Source organism: Cyprinus carpio, chromosome A1 (assembly GCF_018340385.1).
Source record: "Cyprinus carpio isolate SPL01 chromosome A1, ASM1834038v1, whole genome shotgun sequence".
NCBI classification, from domain to species: domain Eukaryota; kingdom Metazoa; phylum Chordata; class Actinopteri; order Cypriniformes; family Cyprinidae; genus Cyprinus; species Cyprinus carpio.
The window spans coordinates 6,571,558-6,587,943 of record NC_056572.1 but is presented as its reverse complement, the minus strand read 5'-3'; the positions used below and the strand labels follow the sequence as shown (position 1 = coordinate 6,587,943).

Below are 16,386 nucleotides of genomic sequence, written 5' to 3'. Positions count from 1 at the left end.
TGTTATTTGTAAATGCAATATTTTATATGTTTATTCTGTTTGGTGTGATTTGTTTGGCGGAATCCAATGAATGAATGAATAGTGCAAGACATTCTCTGCTTGCAGGGGAAAACCAGTTATCACTCTCTGTTCACAATCAGTTACACCAAAAGCTGTCATTTCTTGTGTAATCTTCATCATCATCATCATCTGTCTAGACTCTAGAATATTGAGCTCATGTTATCAGAGCTGTGTCAGTCTGAGTAGATCTGTACGCCACACTTTGCAGCAACTCTTTAATCAACATCCATCCCTTCCTGTATCTCTCATTCCTGTCTTAAATAATTTTGGATGATGGGATGAAATTTGGAAGTGAACGTGCTAAAGGAATGGAGCACCAAACAGCTTATTCTTAGTTAAATACATATTTATCTATCAATTCATAATTTTATATTTGTATTATTGTATTATTCAAAATTTCAATTTGAGCTTAAATGCCTAAACTTTGTTTTGTTTGTATATTTTTATTAATTCAAAATGAGTGATGTCTTTTTTGAGATTATAAAATTCTTACTAAATTTAAAATTCAATTTGAGCTTAATTATTAAAGGGATAGTTCACAAAAATCAAAATTATGTCATAAATGACTCACCCTCCTGTCGTTGAGACCTGTATTTAAACACAGTATTGATATTATGTCCGAAGCTAGAATGTAACTTATTATTTTCTTCAAAGCTTACATAGAGGGTCCGTAGAGATTCGAAAATACAATTTTGGTACTACTTTTATTCAGCATTTCTGTTTTGTTTTTCACAGCACCCTCGGTTCAAAATTGTTGAACCAGTGCACCACAATCGAACTGACATCGTTTGGCGTTATAAGCGTTAAAATTAAGTGTTAACTTTTTTAACATGGTCCTTATCCCGGAGGTAATTCATTAAGTACACTGACTGAACTGATGACCGAGCCAGATAACGAACGAAACAACTCGTTCTCGAGTCAAAGAAAACCGGTTGCATCGGTTTTCGGATCACGATAGTGATGGAAGTTCTGTTCTTCTCCGCGAAATTTTTACTTTGCCGAAAACGGTTCAAGTTCTTTTGCGCTCGACGTAATGACTTCATGGCGATGATTGCCCTTGATTTTCGGTTTACCCGCGCTCATAACATTAGCACAGAATCAGTTCAGAATTCAATCACCAAAAAACCATTTTGAAGCGCTGTGTGTGGCTTCACGCAAATAATCGGACGCGGTGACGAAAACGGTTCTTGACTCGATCATATTCGTTAATATGTACAGTAAATAATATTAAGATTTAGAACTCAGAGGAAATAAAAAAAAAACAGTTAAATTTAAGATTTTTGACTAAACAAAAAACAAGTTAAACTTGCAAAACCATTATCATTCGTTTTGTGATGTCCAAAAGTTATATATTTGTAAGTTACATTATAATTTAACTTCAAACATTTTAACGTGGCAGGGACAATGAAAAGATTTGGCTGAAGTTAATGTTGTCTTGGTCAAAAATTTGTTAGTGAGATTAAACAATAATTAACACAGCAGAGATTACATAATTTTAATATATATAATATTATATAAAGATACATAGTCATCTCTAATGGTTATTTTTATCTTCTGAAATAAAGAAATGGTCATGTTCAGCGCAAACAGGTGTGATTTAAAACAGTGAATGTTAACTCGAATGGAAAAGTGGTAACTTATATTTTTAGTGAGGATACAAAAGTTACTTTTACAACAGAAACTACATTTTCTCAACATTTTGTCAGTCTAAAACCTTTTTCGCTTTATTATTGGAAGGTAATGGTGTGTATTTCGAGGCACCTGTCAGTAGATGACTCAACTTCACCAGAAACACGGAAGCGGAAGTGTGAAAAGAATGACGTTGCACTGAGCGGTCAGTTACACTTGTTTACATCAGACTTTATTTTCATTTATTGGTAAAAGCCACGTACTGGTTTAGAGTGAGACATTTCAGTCCATCTCAAGGCTAAAGGAGAGGTTTTCCCATCATAACTGGAGAAATGAGGAGCTCTGGCGTTTTGTTTCTGCACTTTTTGCTGTTGATTGTGCCTCACATCGGATGCTGGAATGACGGTAAAAGTTATTAATAAACAAACAATTATAATAAAATCATAGATATTAGAGAAGATGGGTGGTTCAGTCTGAGTAAAATGAGTTGGCATTAGTCATACTTTATACAATATTTGCATTGAAGTTTCACTCTTAATGTGCAGCTTTGGTGGATGTTGTTACTCTGCTGAGACTCAGGAAGTTATTTTTTTTTTCATTTCTGTTCATTTCGATCTTAAAGTGCATACTTCGTTTTTCCAAATGTTCTGTAGGTGTGTCTTATATGAACATTTAATTTGTGTGATAATATTTTACTAATATTACTGTTATCTAATGCAAAATTAGTTTGAGGTGTGTGGAAAATATAATAATGTAAATATGTGATGATGATTTATTAATATTTTATAAGAAGAAGAAGAAGAAGAAGAAGAAATCAATTATATAAATGTAAATCAATTATGTAAATTATGGTAATGTATGTACAGGGAGGACAATTAGGACCTTTATGTAATACAAAATTAATTTGGGAGGCGTGGCTAATATGATATCTATCTTATCGATATATATATATATATATATATATATATATATATATATATATATATATATATATATATATATATGTATGTATGTGTGATAAATAGTAATAATAATATGAAGAAAGGAAAAAATATATAGATTAAGTATGTAAATTCTTGTAATAGATTTATCTTAAAGTGGACAGTTGGTGCTTTTATGTTATACAAAATATTGTGTGTGTGTGGCCAAAGTGATAATAAAAATGTAATATAAGACAATGAAATATACAGTAAGTAGTGCAAACCAGAAAGAAAGAAAGAAATATAAATAAAATATTTAGGTGCTTTTGTGTGATACCAAATCTTCCCACATATATAAATTAAAGAGGGTATTTGGTGCTTTTGTGTGATACCAAATGTTTTGTGATAGATAGATAGATAGAGAGAGAGAGAGAGAGAGAGATAGAATCGTAGGATGTTATAGAGACAGATAAATAGAGAGACAGACAGGATGGTAGAATCAGTGTTATAAAGATAGATAGATAGATAGATAGATAGATAGATAGATAGATAGATAGATAGATAGAAATAATAATAAAAAAATGTCTTCCTGCAACAGAGGCTGTGTTACTGCGTGATGTTCAGGTTCTCACCCTCTACAGAGGACGCTACACCACTGCACGGCGCTCCAGTCCTGTTCCACAGCTGCAGTGTGTTGGAGGATCAGCTGGCTGTGGATCATTTGTTCTTGAGGTGGTTCAGTGTTATAACAGAGGATCAGATGGCATAGACACACAGGTAAGGCGCAAACATTGCCTCTTGCATATAATAAACCTAGAAACTATTCATAGTATTACTCTTTGTAGTGGGAATGCAAGGCTGACATGGACAACACGTACAGGTTCGGGCGTGTGGAGGTCTCCTGTGAGGGCTATACCAGTCCCAATGATGCGTATGTGCTGAGAGGCTCATGCGGTCTGGAGTACACGCTGGAGCTCACCGCAGAAGGGAAGCAGCAGCACACGCACGGCACGTCTGGCTTCTCAGACTTTGCCTCAAACTTCTTCCAAGGCTCTTCCAATCAAAAGCAGCAGCAGAGAGGAGGCCACTATCAGCAGTCTAACAACCAGTATCCCTTCCAGAACGGCCCGTCTGGTGATGGAGTGGGTGGGCTTGTAGTGGTAGCTTTCCTTTTGCTGGTGGCATATGTGGTATATAAGATGTTTCTGTGCAGTCCTACTCACGGCCACCAAGGTTACCATGGAGATGGATCCCAGGGATACCCCGATAACAGTCATAACATTCATCCAACACAACCACCACCAAAACCAGATTATTACTCAGGTAATCAAACAGTCAATGAATCTATCTATCTATCTGTCTGTCTGTCTGTCTGTCTGTCTGTGTCTGTCTTTATAACATTCTACCATTCTGTCTATCTGTCTGAAACAGTAAGTGTTAACATGCAATGTGAGAAGTTTCAGTTTGATTCCATTCTCCATTGGTATAGATTTAAAGGGATCTTTAACCCCAAACTTAAAATTATATAATTTATTCACCCTCATGTCATTCCAAACCTGTATGGCTTGGAAAAACAAAAAAAGAAGATATTTTTAAAGAATGTTGGTAAGCAAACAGTTTTTGAACGACACGAGTCGGGTTAGTGATGACATTGAAAGTCTTAAGAGTAACCAAATATCCATAATATTTGCATATTTATTAATGGGGAGTGTATAATATTTCCTGTTTTGTGGGGTCTCTCAGCAGATCAGTCTAGCTCAAGGCCTGGGTATGGCTTTTCTGATGCGTACACCAGACCTCAGAGTTCTTGGACTGGTTTCACTGGTAGAAACACTGGTGGACGTGGTGGGGGTGGATTCTGGACTGGAATGGGCACAGGTGGAATTCTGGGATATTTGTTTGGCAATCAGAGGTAAGCAAACAACATATTCTCACATAATTTACTTATAGCAAGCACTTTAATGTATCAAGGGTACATTTTTTATGAACTTTATTTAGTTCCTGATAAAGTGTACAGTTCATCAAATTTGAGGTATGAAAATAAATTTGGAAACAATTTATTTTTTAAAAGTAGTCAAAGATAAATATCCCTGAAATGTAAAAAAACAGAAGTGTAGTCAAGTCAAAAGGTCACAGTGGTTGCATTCCTGAACACATAAAGTAAATAGATATATTACACACAGGTCACACTTTATTTACAGTTACTATTAGCTAACTATTAATTTTGATTTAATATACTCCTAATTACTGCTTATTAATAGTTTAGTTTGGATTAAGGATGTAGAATAAGGTCATGTAGCATTTGTGCTTTATAAGTACTAGTAAACAGCCAAAATCCTAGTGATATGCATCCTAATAAACAACTGGTTAATAGTGAGAATTGGGCCTTATACTAAAGTGTTACCAAAAAAATATATATAATTTTTACAAAGTTACACAAATAAGATACAGTGCATAAGACTAGTAAGTGATCATATTCTCAAGTGATGTAATCATATTTTCCCAAATAAATCTTACTTGTCATTGTTGATCATTCATAATCTCTGTTCTACTGTATGAAGAACTCACTTAACCACACATAAAATGTTGGAACTGCATCCAGTTTGCACCTCTGGAGAATCAGCAAGGCTACATAATTTTTAAACATAATACTAGAACTGTAGGCTTAGTTAATCTTTTTATTATTATTATTATTATTAGGTTAAAAAAATTCAAGACACACTAAATAAAAGTGAATCTTTTATTTAACAGTCTTTGTATTGGTACTATTTGTACCAAGCCTTTTTGGTAAGAAAGGATCTGCCAATAGCATTAATGTAATATCTAAAGGCAGTAATTTTTAGTTCAATCTTCACCTGACTGTTATGTTAATGTTAGACGCCAGCCACCCATGGGCTTCACGGGACCATCTTACACCAACCGACCTTCTCCAGCACCCAAAACAAGCTCAGGAACACGCACAGCATCAGGTAAACTACAGCAAGTTTTGTTAAAGAAGTGTTCTTGTGTTTATTTCAAAGCACAATTCCCTCCTATAATATCACTGTGTACTGGGCTGCATAATGCCTTGAGTAAGCCATTAGAAGTCATTTAGATGTGTATTTTGGAGATGAGATCTATTTATGGTGTGTTTTGTGGTGCAGGATTTGGAGGAACTAAAAGAAGATGATTGACCAACCTCAGTTCTCAGATTGGACATGATCAACAAGCACATTACACAGAATTGTTTTCTTCATACTTCATTTATTGCCCGGACTTTGCTGAAATAGATGTAGCATATTATTACTTACTGTTTTTTTGTTGTTATCTTAAAACAACCGGCCTTCTTTCATTCTAGGTTTAACTGTGAATTCAAAAATTAACATCCAGAAACATCTGATCTGACTGTTTTAGTGTTTAATGCTATTTGTTTCTCAAAAGAAACTGAATGTTTTAAATTCTAAAGGTCTTTAATTTTGATATAAATATATAAAATATATTTTTGTAAATATTTAAAGTCAACATTAAATCTAAATGGATCCTATTTACATGCTTAATGCAAGTTCCTGGCCTTATTCTGCCATGATTGTTCAATAATATATATATATATAAAAAAAAATATTCTATTAAATAGGGCTGGACAATATGGCCAAAACTTATATAACAATATTGATTTCGGTTGATACAGTATAATTCTGATATCGATATGAACAATATATTTAAAAAAATAAATAAATAAAAGCCTCAGAAAAACTGCTAAGAGCACAACCGATGTCTGCACCTACAAATTTCTGAAAAATTTATTTGCCAAGAAAACCACCTCCTATAAAACTACATAATATTTTAGAACTGTACAAAAAAAAAAAAATGAATGTTCACCTTTTATTTGTATTTAGGCTTCATAGAAACAAGAAATGTGAAATCTCATCAAACAAACATGACTCTCAGACTCCCCTTATTATTATGTTAAACTTTAAACTATAACATAGGCTGATTATTCTTATAGATTTAAACAAAAGTGCTTCATCCAGGATAAACAATATGAAAAGTGCTCAGAGTTGCTGGAGAAAACAGAAAAAAAAAAGAGTGAGCAACAACAAATACACATTGCTGGAGACAGGCTTATTGAAAATGGACATTCATTCTCTGCCAGCAGGAGGCGCTTATGGAGCGGCAGAAACAGTGGTTTCCCCGGTAACGGCTGTAAACAAAGCAGCGCTTCGCTCATAAACACTACTTTGTCAGATAAAACGAAAATGACATCGAAGATTTTCTGAAGACAGTGGATTCCCTTTAAAGATGCATTCTTATAAAACACCCCCTCTGCGTTTTGATTTTGAATCATGCAAGGCTCGTGTTTATTCAAAGAAGTCAAAAGGATTTTGGAAAATCTATTTGTGGCGATTTAGTGGTGATATTGTGGAGCTACCACAAATAAATCAATGTTTGGGAAACACTAGTAATATGTATATTGAAATATCTGAAATGTTTAAAAATCAAATCACCGTTATAAAAAAAAAATTGCTGTATTGATATTGAATTATTGTCCAGCCCTACTATTAAAAAGTTTATACAATCTAAAAAAACTTCAGACAAACAAATCAACTTCCGATCAATAAACAAGTCCCTGCATAGTTTCTCATTGAAATTGTTTCATGCAGGAGAATGTAGTAATTATATTAAAAATCATGTAAAATATACTAGTTTTAAAACTTTTTTCTGAGTGTGTGAAAGTTAGTTATTACTGGACATACTGTATACTGTGATAATACTGTGTGCACTGCATAATATATTCATAGGCTCACTCTTTTACTCATTGGTCTTCATATTAAAATTCTGATTTGTTGAAGCTCTTCTTGCTGTGACCATTCTTTGCCATTCCTAGTTAATTATTTAATAATAATAATAAAGTTATCCTGAACATATGAACTCCACATATATGTCTACTGATTCAGATAGGTTCATCAAGGTTTTCACAAGTAACTTCATACAGTGTTAATTTTTTGGGGTTTAAAATCTTTATTGTATCCCATATCACAATAATATCCCATATTACAATCTGATATACATTATATATATATATATATATATATATATATATATATATATATATATATATATATAAATGTAGTGTGTGTAAATATAATAAAGGCACATCAGTAAATATTTATAATCATATTAAAGATATAATCATATTAAATTTCACTTTTTTTGTAATTAAAAAAATTATTCACAGTTTACTTTATCACAATGAACACATACAAAGCAAAAAAAAAAATGTATTGTGTTCTGCTGTACCCTGAGACCATAACACACAATCAAACTTCAACATAAATATATAAACCGTTCACAGATCAGCCTTCTCTTCATAGTGGCAAATGCAGGATGATCTTTGGCCATCCAGGTAAGGTCTACATCCCAAGTGCATGACAGTATCAAAGAGCAAAGTCACTGCTGATTCACAGGCTGCGAAATCAAATATGGGTATAAAGGTTGATCTCAGCAATTTACACAGAAATACAGTAGGATATGCAAATGATAAAATTATGTACAAATCGTTAGAAAGACTGTCAAGTTAAAATATTTATAAAATAGTTTTTATGAAATACATAGTTAGGTCAGCCTTCCACGTTAAATTATTTGAACTTACCTTGAACACTCTGGGACAAGCCCAGTGTCATTTGTAAATTACTACAGATGGACTCCAGACAGACTTGGAACTGCTCATCACAGTCATTTTTCTCTCTCCCACAAGTATCATAGCACAGATCGTGTTCATCACAGCATCTTGTCATAGATGGGATCCCAATGTCAAACTGCAGTCAACCACAACACAAGTCAGGCGGAGAGAGTATTACAAGAGTGAGCAACATTCAAAGAGAAGCAATCAGTTTCCCACTACAGCAATAGGAGTAATATCTTCTCTAAAACACTGTAAGTAACGTTAACTGCATGTTGTCGTCCTCACCTGAAATCCAAACAGAGGGGAGCCGCATCCGTTGGGTGGAGGTGATTTATATTTGGGACGAGGAACCGGTGTGTACCCTATAAAGAGCCAAATCCCATTACCAGTTATAACATATGAAGAGGAGGGTGTACAATTAGTAATAGAATATGTACATTTGTTTTTCACAAAATGTTTCTGTTATTGATGTCCAATCTCTTTTAAACTGACCTACCGTCGTTGCACTTAAAAATACAGCGTCCGTCTGAACCTCCGATGAAATCCAAAGCCATATTAAGGTATTTGTCTATTTTATGGATCCCGTTCCGGATGGATTTTAGGGTCTTTCTCCAGTCTGGAGGCTTAATTTCTTCAGTAAACTCATCGCCTTTAATCACATCGATCAGTATTCCAGCGGAGAGCAGCAGTTTAACGCAGATGACACGACAGGGCATAGTTCAACAAGTCCCGCTTCACAGTCTGTGTGGAAAGTATTTCTTTTACTTACGTTTCCAAAAAGAGAACCGACATGCTTTAATAGAGCCGTTATAATAAGGTTGTTATTACTTATAAAAACTGTTAATAACAAATAAGTATTAATAAATCAAGTACGCGTCAGTGAAAGCGGCGGCTTCTCGTTTATATGTGAGCAAAGTTCTTCTTCTACTATTTTTTTTTTTTTTTTATTGGCGTTTGGCAAACTAACTCGGGGTGCATCTCCGCCACCTACTGGACATAAGTACATAGATACATAAATCTAATAAAGAAAAACACTAACGTTTTATAGAAGTAAATAAATAAATATTTTTGTTTAATTAAATAAATGTAAAAAAATTACTTTAATGTAAATATATAATAGTATATAGATAAATTAAACATTTGCGTTAAATATTATTTGTGATTAAATATAAAAATAATAAAAACGTTTAAATTCATAAATCAAAGAAAAACAAAAAAACTACTTCATGTAAATATTTTGAATGCATACCCTAAGATATAAAAAACATATAAATAAATATATATAAAATAATTAAATAAAAGCAAACAATTCTAAAATAAAAATCACAATAAAAAGATTATTTAATTAAATAATTATAAAATAATTAAGTCCAAGCACCTCATTCTCAGGCATTATTTACATCCCAAAAGTTAAGACTCGTGCAGCACCTCATGGGTAGATTGAGCAACTTTTTCTTTCCTAAAAGAACAACAGGAATTAAACAGTTTATTAAATTCTACAGTATTTTATATTAACGTAATATTGCATCTGTATTAAAAAATAACAAATAAATATATTAACGTAATATTGCATCTGTATTAAAAAATAACAAAAATATAGAATATTGTTGTTGTATTCAACAAATAAAATAGATTTTAATAATAAGAATATTGTTGTTGTATTCAACAAATAAAATATAATAAAATAATAATAAACTTAATTATATATAAAATATAAAAAAATATAAATATACACAATAAAAACAAAAAAAAAACAAAACAATGATGTAATAAAAAAATAAATAAAGTAAAAAAAAAAAAAAATATTTATGTATATATATATATACATACACATAATATATATTGCTGGTATATTTAAAAAATAAAATAAATTATATTTCTGTTGTATCAGAAAATGAATGAATTAATTAATGCATTTGTTTTGTTTAAACATAATAAACCAAAATTAATTAATGCATTTGTTTTGTTTTTATATGTTAAACCTAATATCTTAAGCATTTCATCAAATTCTGTTTAATCCAGTTATGAGATTGGCGTCTCTATACAGACACTGAGAGTGACCTCTCTGATAAGTCATTATTTCAGAGGTGAAAACTGTTGATATTAGGTGAATAAAAACAGCATACCACTGTACCTTGCCTGACTATCTCAGCAGCCCGCAGAGGATTTTCAGTGGCTTGATCGATGATATCCATCATTATATCGGTCACTGTTTTGCTGAGGATGTTCAGTCATGATCCTGGGGCCAGCAGAGTGCCAGCTCTCTCATGCGATTCTGAAATATTGAAGCACGTCCATGTCCATTAATTTTGAAACAGCAATGCTTTCACAAAAATGGTAGGCCTAATTTTCATAAAAACATAAAATTGCTAATTAATTTATTGCTAATTAAAAGCCATTACTTTTCACACATATCACTAAAAATATGCTTTCACAAAAATGGTAGGCCTAATTTTCGTAAAAACAAAGACAACGGAAGCACTGTTTTCTTTTCAACTCTAGTGTGCCCTGGTCAGTCTCAAGAAAATCACTGAATTGCCACCTTTTGAATTATTTTTCTCCATCCCTTTTAAAAGCTCGATCGTTATCAGTGTCAAAATGTTTCAAGAAATTAAATCATAACATGCATTGTATCTTCAAATGAGAGGTTTCGGTTCGTGGTTCCACAAAAGACTCACTAGATGGCGATGTTGGTCTAGTGGCGCAAAACATTCAAGAGGAGAAGAACACAACAACATTGTTCATTACACACCGCTTATTAAACTGAAACGCCGGATTTCAAGATTTCATTTAATTTCTTCTTGGACCGACTATAAAAACAGCAAATAAAGTTTCTGGTAAGACATTGCTTTATAGACTCCTTGTCGGTAGAAACTAAGCTCTTTGCTTGAAGTATTATAGTGGCCAACCTACATGTTGTTATTACCACTTCAAATGTATATGCAGTATATTTGATTGGGGATTTATCTAATATTTTATGTATTGATTAATTTATATATTTATTCATACTGATCTTACGGATTAAAGTAACGATTAAAGTTTATACTTTGTGCATATAAGGTTACCACTCTAAGTTTAGAATGTTACATTAGATTTGGGATTTCTCAAGTATTTTATTAATGCATTTTTTTTTTTAATTTACTTATTAATTCATATTGATCTTATCGATTGTGGTTGAATGCTTAAAAGGTTTTGATTTTTGGTCACGATATAATTCCCTAACTTATATCAGGCGATAAAGTACCCTTAAAAGGTTTTGATGTTTTGGTATACTTCTTTAAAACTAAAAATAGGAAAGTACGCTTTTAGTTCCCTTTTTTACTGTACTTCTCAGAAATATTTTATGTACTCAGGTGATATATACTTAAAATGACATTTAAGTATACTTGACTTTACTTATAAATATACTTGAACTATTACGTTAAGTATACAATAATAAAATAACTTGAAGTCTACTGTAGGTAAGGGTAATATATTAAATTTGATTTGGGATTGCTCTAATATTTTAAGTATGTTTTTATTTATTCGTTCATTTATTTATATTTATCTTAATTATTGTGGTTAAATGTCGCTTGTTAACTTTTTTGGTTGTTCTCTGCAAACTTTTTATTTGTATGAATAATTTTTTATTACTTACTGATTATTATTGTAAAATGAATGAGTGACTAAATGTGTCCAAACTGGTATTGTACATATAGACTGATCATGGATGTGCCAGAAGCCAGGCATTCTCAAGATGAACCGCCGGATGCTGCAAACTCTTCAAATGATTCCAGTGTGTCCCTAACACCACACATGTTGGCCAAAATTGAACGGAACAGACAACGGGCATTAATGCTCAGACAAGCCAGGCTTGCCAGTAGACCATCTTCAGCTCCAGAAGGTTCGCCATGAGTTAATATGTTCCAGAATTTGCACGAATTTCACCTGTTTAAGATTGTGTAGCTAAGTTTATCATATACTAGGGTGTATAATAATCTGTCTTCCCTCAGGGGCTACATGTGCTAAAGTGGCCAAAATTATAGACTCCGGTGCAGGCTTTTTTATTGAAGAGGAGACAACAGAGGATGAGCAACAGGAAAAGAGAGTGGTTGAGCAACCAGGTAATCAAAAATGGCATCTCTGATCTATCTATCTATCTATCTATCTATCTATCTATCTATATATATATATATATATATATATATATATTATATATAGAATTCAATAATAAAAATACAAAAAAGTCCTTCATAACAGCTTTTCCTGCCCAATAAACATCCTTGTCAGTGACAAGATGAAAAAATTCTATGTGTGTGTTTCAGCCCCAGTGATGGAGCCTGATTATTTGATGTGTGATGAGTGTCTAAAACCATTTATGGACTCGTATCTCAGCAACAGTTTTGATCTGTCAGTGTGTGATAAATGCAGGTATGGCATCCATTCATAGTAGGTTAAAACATACAGTTAAATTAGTGTTTCAGAGCCTGCTGGGTTTAATGGCTAGAGTTGTTAGTACTATAAGTGTTTATCTTAGAATTTCAGTTTCAGTTGTTCATTGTGTTTCCTGTGCACCTGCAGTTCAACAGCTGCTTAAAACAAGCGCTGTAATGTGTATGCATATTTCATTTTATAATTGCATATGTTTGCATAGAGACAACGATGTGAAGCACAAGTTAATATCTCGCACGGAAGCCAAGCAGAATTTCCTTCTGAAGGATTGCGATCTGGATCAGAGGGAACCACCACTGCGATTTATTCTGAGAAAAAATCCTCACAATCCACGTTGGGGAGACATGAAACTCTATTTAAAGACACAGGTAGGTTCAACACATCCTCAAGCCAGAGCTGTAAATAGAAGCTGATCTCATTCAACCCAAATATTATGCTCAGATCCCTTCTAAAGATAACGTTGGAAGACAAACACATCTTCATTCTTTTTACGAAACAACCATCAAGCAGTTCAAACCAGAACCCACATCTGCCTTATTTAGTCATGTACTGTACAAAAAACACACCATTAGTTGAGCCATTTAGAAAAACAAGTTTATCTTAAGAAATTACACTTAATCTTGAAAGAGATACTCCACCCCAAATTTAAATTTTTTTCATTAATCACTTACCCCCATGTCGTTCCAAACCCATAAAAGCTCCGGTCGTCTTCGGAACACAATTTAAGATATTTTGGATGAAAACCTGGAGGCTTGAGACTGTCCCATAGACTGCCAAGTAAATAAAAAACAGTCTCAAGCCTCCAGGTTTTCATCCAAAATATCTTAAATTGTGTTCCAAAGACGAACAGAGCTTTTACGAGTTTGGAACGACATGGGGGTAAGTGATTAATGACAAAATTTTCATTTTGGGGTGGAGTATCCCTTGAATATCAAATGTATATTATTATGAGTACGCTTTTCAGCAAGGTTCTATTCAGTAACAATTAGCAGTAGCTAAAATGAAATAGTAATGAACAATACTTTTACAGTATTTATTAATCTTGGTTAATTTCTTTGTTCTATCATTCATAATGTTTTTATGTTTTTGAAATGAGTCCCTTTGATCACCAAAGCTGCATTATATTAACAAAATTGTGAAATATTATTACAAATTATCATAACTGTTTTCTGTTTTAAATTTATACGAAAATATAATTTATTCCTGTGATGCAAAGCTGATTTTCAGCATCATTATTCCAGTCTTCAGTGTCACATGACCTTCCATAAATCATTCTAATATGCTGAGATGCTGCTTAAAAAAATAAAATAAAAGTAATAATAATGACCATTATTGTATTTATAAATTAACTCTAACCTTGATTAATAAATAATAAAAAATAAAAAAAATTCACTGTGATGATATCTAATGCATTAAGTTAACAATTTGAACTTTTTTATAAAGTGTTACCATATCATGCATCTTTATCATGAATATTGTTGGTTTGGTTTGGTTTGTTGATATTTGTTTGTGTATGAATACTGTATAACTACTTTTTTTGTTTTTAACGTTAAGTGGTCAAGCGCTCTCTGGAGGTGTGGGGTAGCTATGAAGCACTCCAAGAAGACAAGAAAAGAAAACAGGAAAACACAAAAGCACAAAAGCATAAACAAAAAAATTAAAAAGGTTAAAGGTATGAAAGCGGATGAACATCTGGTGCAGTTACTCTAGGATGGTCAGACAGACAGATGTTAAATGTGCTCTAAAATCATTTTCCACTTATAAAGGTTGTAAACTTTAAGAAATGATGTACTGATTAGTGATACCTTTAAATCAGCGTATCTTTGAATGAATTGACTGTGACTGACTACATTTGGTCACAGTGTGTATTTATACATTGCTCTCCATCTTCATCTGGCTTTCAGAGCTGAGGCGAGCAGTAAGGAGCAGTATGTTTAAGAAAGATACCAGCATTCATCAGCATGTTTACGGCCCCGAGGAGCTGCTAGACGAAGAGGAAGATCTCTACAGGAAAGTGTGTCAAACATGTGGGCACGAACTCACTTTTGAGAAAATGTAAATACGTCTTCGAGGTCTCACTGCTGTGGCTACTGTTCAGGAAAGAAGCAGGGTCCGGATCCAGGCCAGCAGAGAGTAATCCTGATCTTGTTTCCGGTTCTCAACACATTCTCTTGGATTGCAGTCCAGGTACCAATACAGTTTTGCATCAGTTTCCACTTGAACCAGTTTGGAGTATCTGAAACACCTAACCAACATATTGGTGCTGTTTTGCGTTTATGCCTTCTGAAGTTTAGAAATGTCAGCATTACAGAAGTGTCAGATAAGATTAGAGTATGTCGCTCTAGATTTAGTCACAAGAGGGCACTGTAGAGCCACTTTTGTCAGAAAACTCTACTGCCAAAATCATAGATGATGTAAGGTTGAGTTCTTTGTCATTTACGGGGGAACACACTGCTGAACATACTCTGTATCTGTGAAATGGAGAAGAAAATACAAATTGTGATCTTAAATATTACACCATATCACTGTGTAATTAGTATTTAGGATGTGACTACCAAAAATCTGCCCTCTCACTCTCCAACCTCTTCAAGTCCAGTGCCTGTTTGTTCGGTGAGAGATATTGATGATTCCATATGTAGACTAAGCGATTCTCTCACGGTGTTGTGTTTCAGTCTGTCTGTGTGGCTATTGAGAGTATCAGACTTCCCAATTCACAAGAAACCCGAATGCACTCATTCCTTAATGGCCACTTTCTTCTTCACCTTTCATGCCAAGGTTGGCTCCATACATTTTGCTGTATTAGAAATAATGAATTTGGTCTATGAAATGTTTGTTTAAAAATAATTTTTGGTGTGTTTGTAATAAATGTTTTTTTCATATTAGGAAATGATTCTCCATTCTGTTTACATTATCAGCGTTTATTATTTTTATTATCTCGATGACGGCAAACATGCATATTATTATTCTTCAGGGGCACGTACTGTTTGATTGGACCGCATGCCCATTTTTATCATGCCAAAGCTTGCGTATGTGAGTGAGAGCGTGAGTGTGTGAACGCTCCTTTTGTCATGGTGTCCACTAAGGCAGGGTTACACATGCCTTGCATTGCTGTCATTATTTGTGTTCGCCTTATATCTTGTTAGCTTTTTAGTCGTTGGCCCCTTTGGCCCTCTGTAGAATATGACCAAATGTCTGAAATTTCACTCCTGAAGTTAGTAATATCAAATAAATATATAAATAAATAAAATGTGACAATAACTTTATAGTTCCTTATAAAATACAAATGTAGTTTATGTGGTATATGTATTATATACTACTGTTCAGTAAGTTTTTTTTATGTCTCTTATGCTCACAGGATATTTATTTGATCAATATATTTTTTTAAAATATTGTTACAATTTAAATTAGCTGTTTCCTGATTTAATGTTTAAAAATGTAATTTATTCCTGTGATGACAAAGCTGAATTTTCAGCAGCCATTACTTTAGTTTTCAGTGTCACATGATCCTTCAGGAAGAAATATTTACTATTATTATCAATGTTGAAAACACTCCTGCTGAATTTATTTTTTGTAGAAACACATTTTTTCAGGATAAGCTGATGAATAGAAAGTTCATAACAACATATAATTTATTTGTAACAGTCTTTAACTGTCACATTTAAACAATTTAATGCATCTTACTGA

General features: G+C 33.0%; 3 protein-coding genes and 1 long non-coding RNA gene across 5 annotated transcripts; 2 read left to right on the top strand and 2 right to left on the bottom strand.

Moving 5' to 3' along the window:
- The first annotated feature begins 1,850 nt into the window (after nucleotides 1-1,850).
- LOC109108981 (store-operated calcium entry-associated regulatory factor-like) lies at nucleotides 1,851-6,189 on the top strand. Of its 2 annotated transcripts, none has more exons than XM_042727607.1 (6): nucleotides 1,851-2,094; nucleotides 3,208-3,386; nucleotides 3,455-3,932; nucleotides 4,356-4,521; nucleotides 5,487-5,578; nucleotides 5,753-6,189. In XM_042727607.1, the coding sequence occupies exons 1-6, from the start codon at nucleotides 2,022-2,024 to the stop codon at nucleotides 5,776-5,778; spliced, it is 1,014 nt and encodes a 337-aa protein (XP_042583541.1). In that variant the 5' UTR covers nucleotides 1,851-2,021; the 3' UTR covers nucleotides 5,779-6,189. The 2 variants fall into 2 exon arrangements, with proteins under 2 accessions (XP_042583541.1, XP_042583479.1); XM_042727545.1 differs by having other exon boundaries at nucleotides 4,353-4,521.
- LOC122137963 lies at nucleotides 5,859-7,134 on the bottom strand. Its single transcript, XR_006155179.1, has 2 exons — nucleotides 6,358-7,134; nucleotides 5,859-5,916 (listed from the first exon to the last, which is right to left on the bottom strand). It is a non-coding gene; the product is annotated as an uncharacterized LOC122137963 (long non-coding RNA).
- Nucleotides 7,135-7,851: 717 nt separating this feature from the next.
- On the bottom strand, nucleotides 7,852-9,216 carry LOC109108971 (group XIIA secretory phospholipase A2-like). Its single transcript, XM_019122088.2, has 4 exons — nucleotides 8,768-9,216; nucleotides 8,557-8,633; nucleotides 8,239-8,404; nucleotides 7,852-8,054 (listed from the first exon to the last, which is right to left on the bottom strand). Exons 1-4 carry the CDS (start codon nucleotides 8,985-8,987, stop codon nucleotides 7,936-7,938), a joined length of 582 nt encoding a protein of 193 aa, XP_018977633.1. The 5' UTR covers nucleotides 8,988-9,216; the 3' UTR covers nucleotides 7,852-7,935.
- A 1,739-nt stretch (nucleotides 9,217-10,955) lies between these two features.
- On the top strand, nucleotides 10,956-15,584 carry xpa (xeroderma pigmentosum, complementation group A). Its single transcript, XM_042727341.1, is given in 7 exon segments — nucleotides 10,956-11,108; nucleotides 11,970-12,154; nucleotides 12,264-12,374; nucleotides 12,576-12,681; nucleotides 12,905-13,070; nucleotides 14,256-14,367; nucleotides 14,607-15,584. Coding segments are annotated over 6 exon segments (828 nt in total). The 5' UTR covers nucleotides 10,956-11,108; nucleotides 11,970-11,976; the 3' UTR covers nucleotides 14,762-15,584.
- The last annotated feature ends 802 nt before the right edge of the window (nucleotides 15,585-16,386 follow it).

What these genes read in the sequence shown, in the direction of transcription:
- LOC109108981 (XM_042727545.1), top strand. Translation starts at nt 2,022, where the DNA reads ATGAGGAGCTCTGGCGTTTTGTTTCTGCACTTTTTGCTGTTGATTGTG. An exon ending in CATCGGATGCTGGAATGACG is followed by an intron (nt 2,095 to 3,207) that starts GTAAAAGTTATT and finishes TTCCTGCAACAG; the next exon opens with AGGCTGTGTTACTGCGTGAT. An exon ending in TATTTGTTTGGCAATCAGAG is followed by an intron (nt 4,522 to 5,486) that starts GTAAGCAAACAA and finishes TGTTAATGTTAG; the next exon opens with ACGCCAGCCACCCATGGGCT.
- LOC109108971 (XM_019122088.2), bottom strand. Translation starts at nt 8,987, where the DNA reads ATGCCCTGTCGTGTCATCTGCGTTAAACTGCTGCTCTCCGCTGGAATA. An exon ending in TATTTTTAAGTGCAACGACG is followed by an intron (nt 8,634 to 8,767) that starts GTAGGTCAGTTT and finishes GGCTCTTTATAG; the next exon opens with GGTACACACCGGTTCCTCGT. An exon ending in CTTGTCCCAGAGTGTTCAAG is followed by an intron (nt 8,055 to 8,238) that starts GTAAGTTCAAAT and finishes TTGATTTCGCAG; the next exon opens with CCTGTGAATCAGCAGTGACT.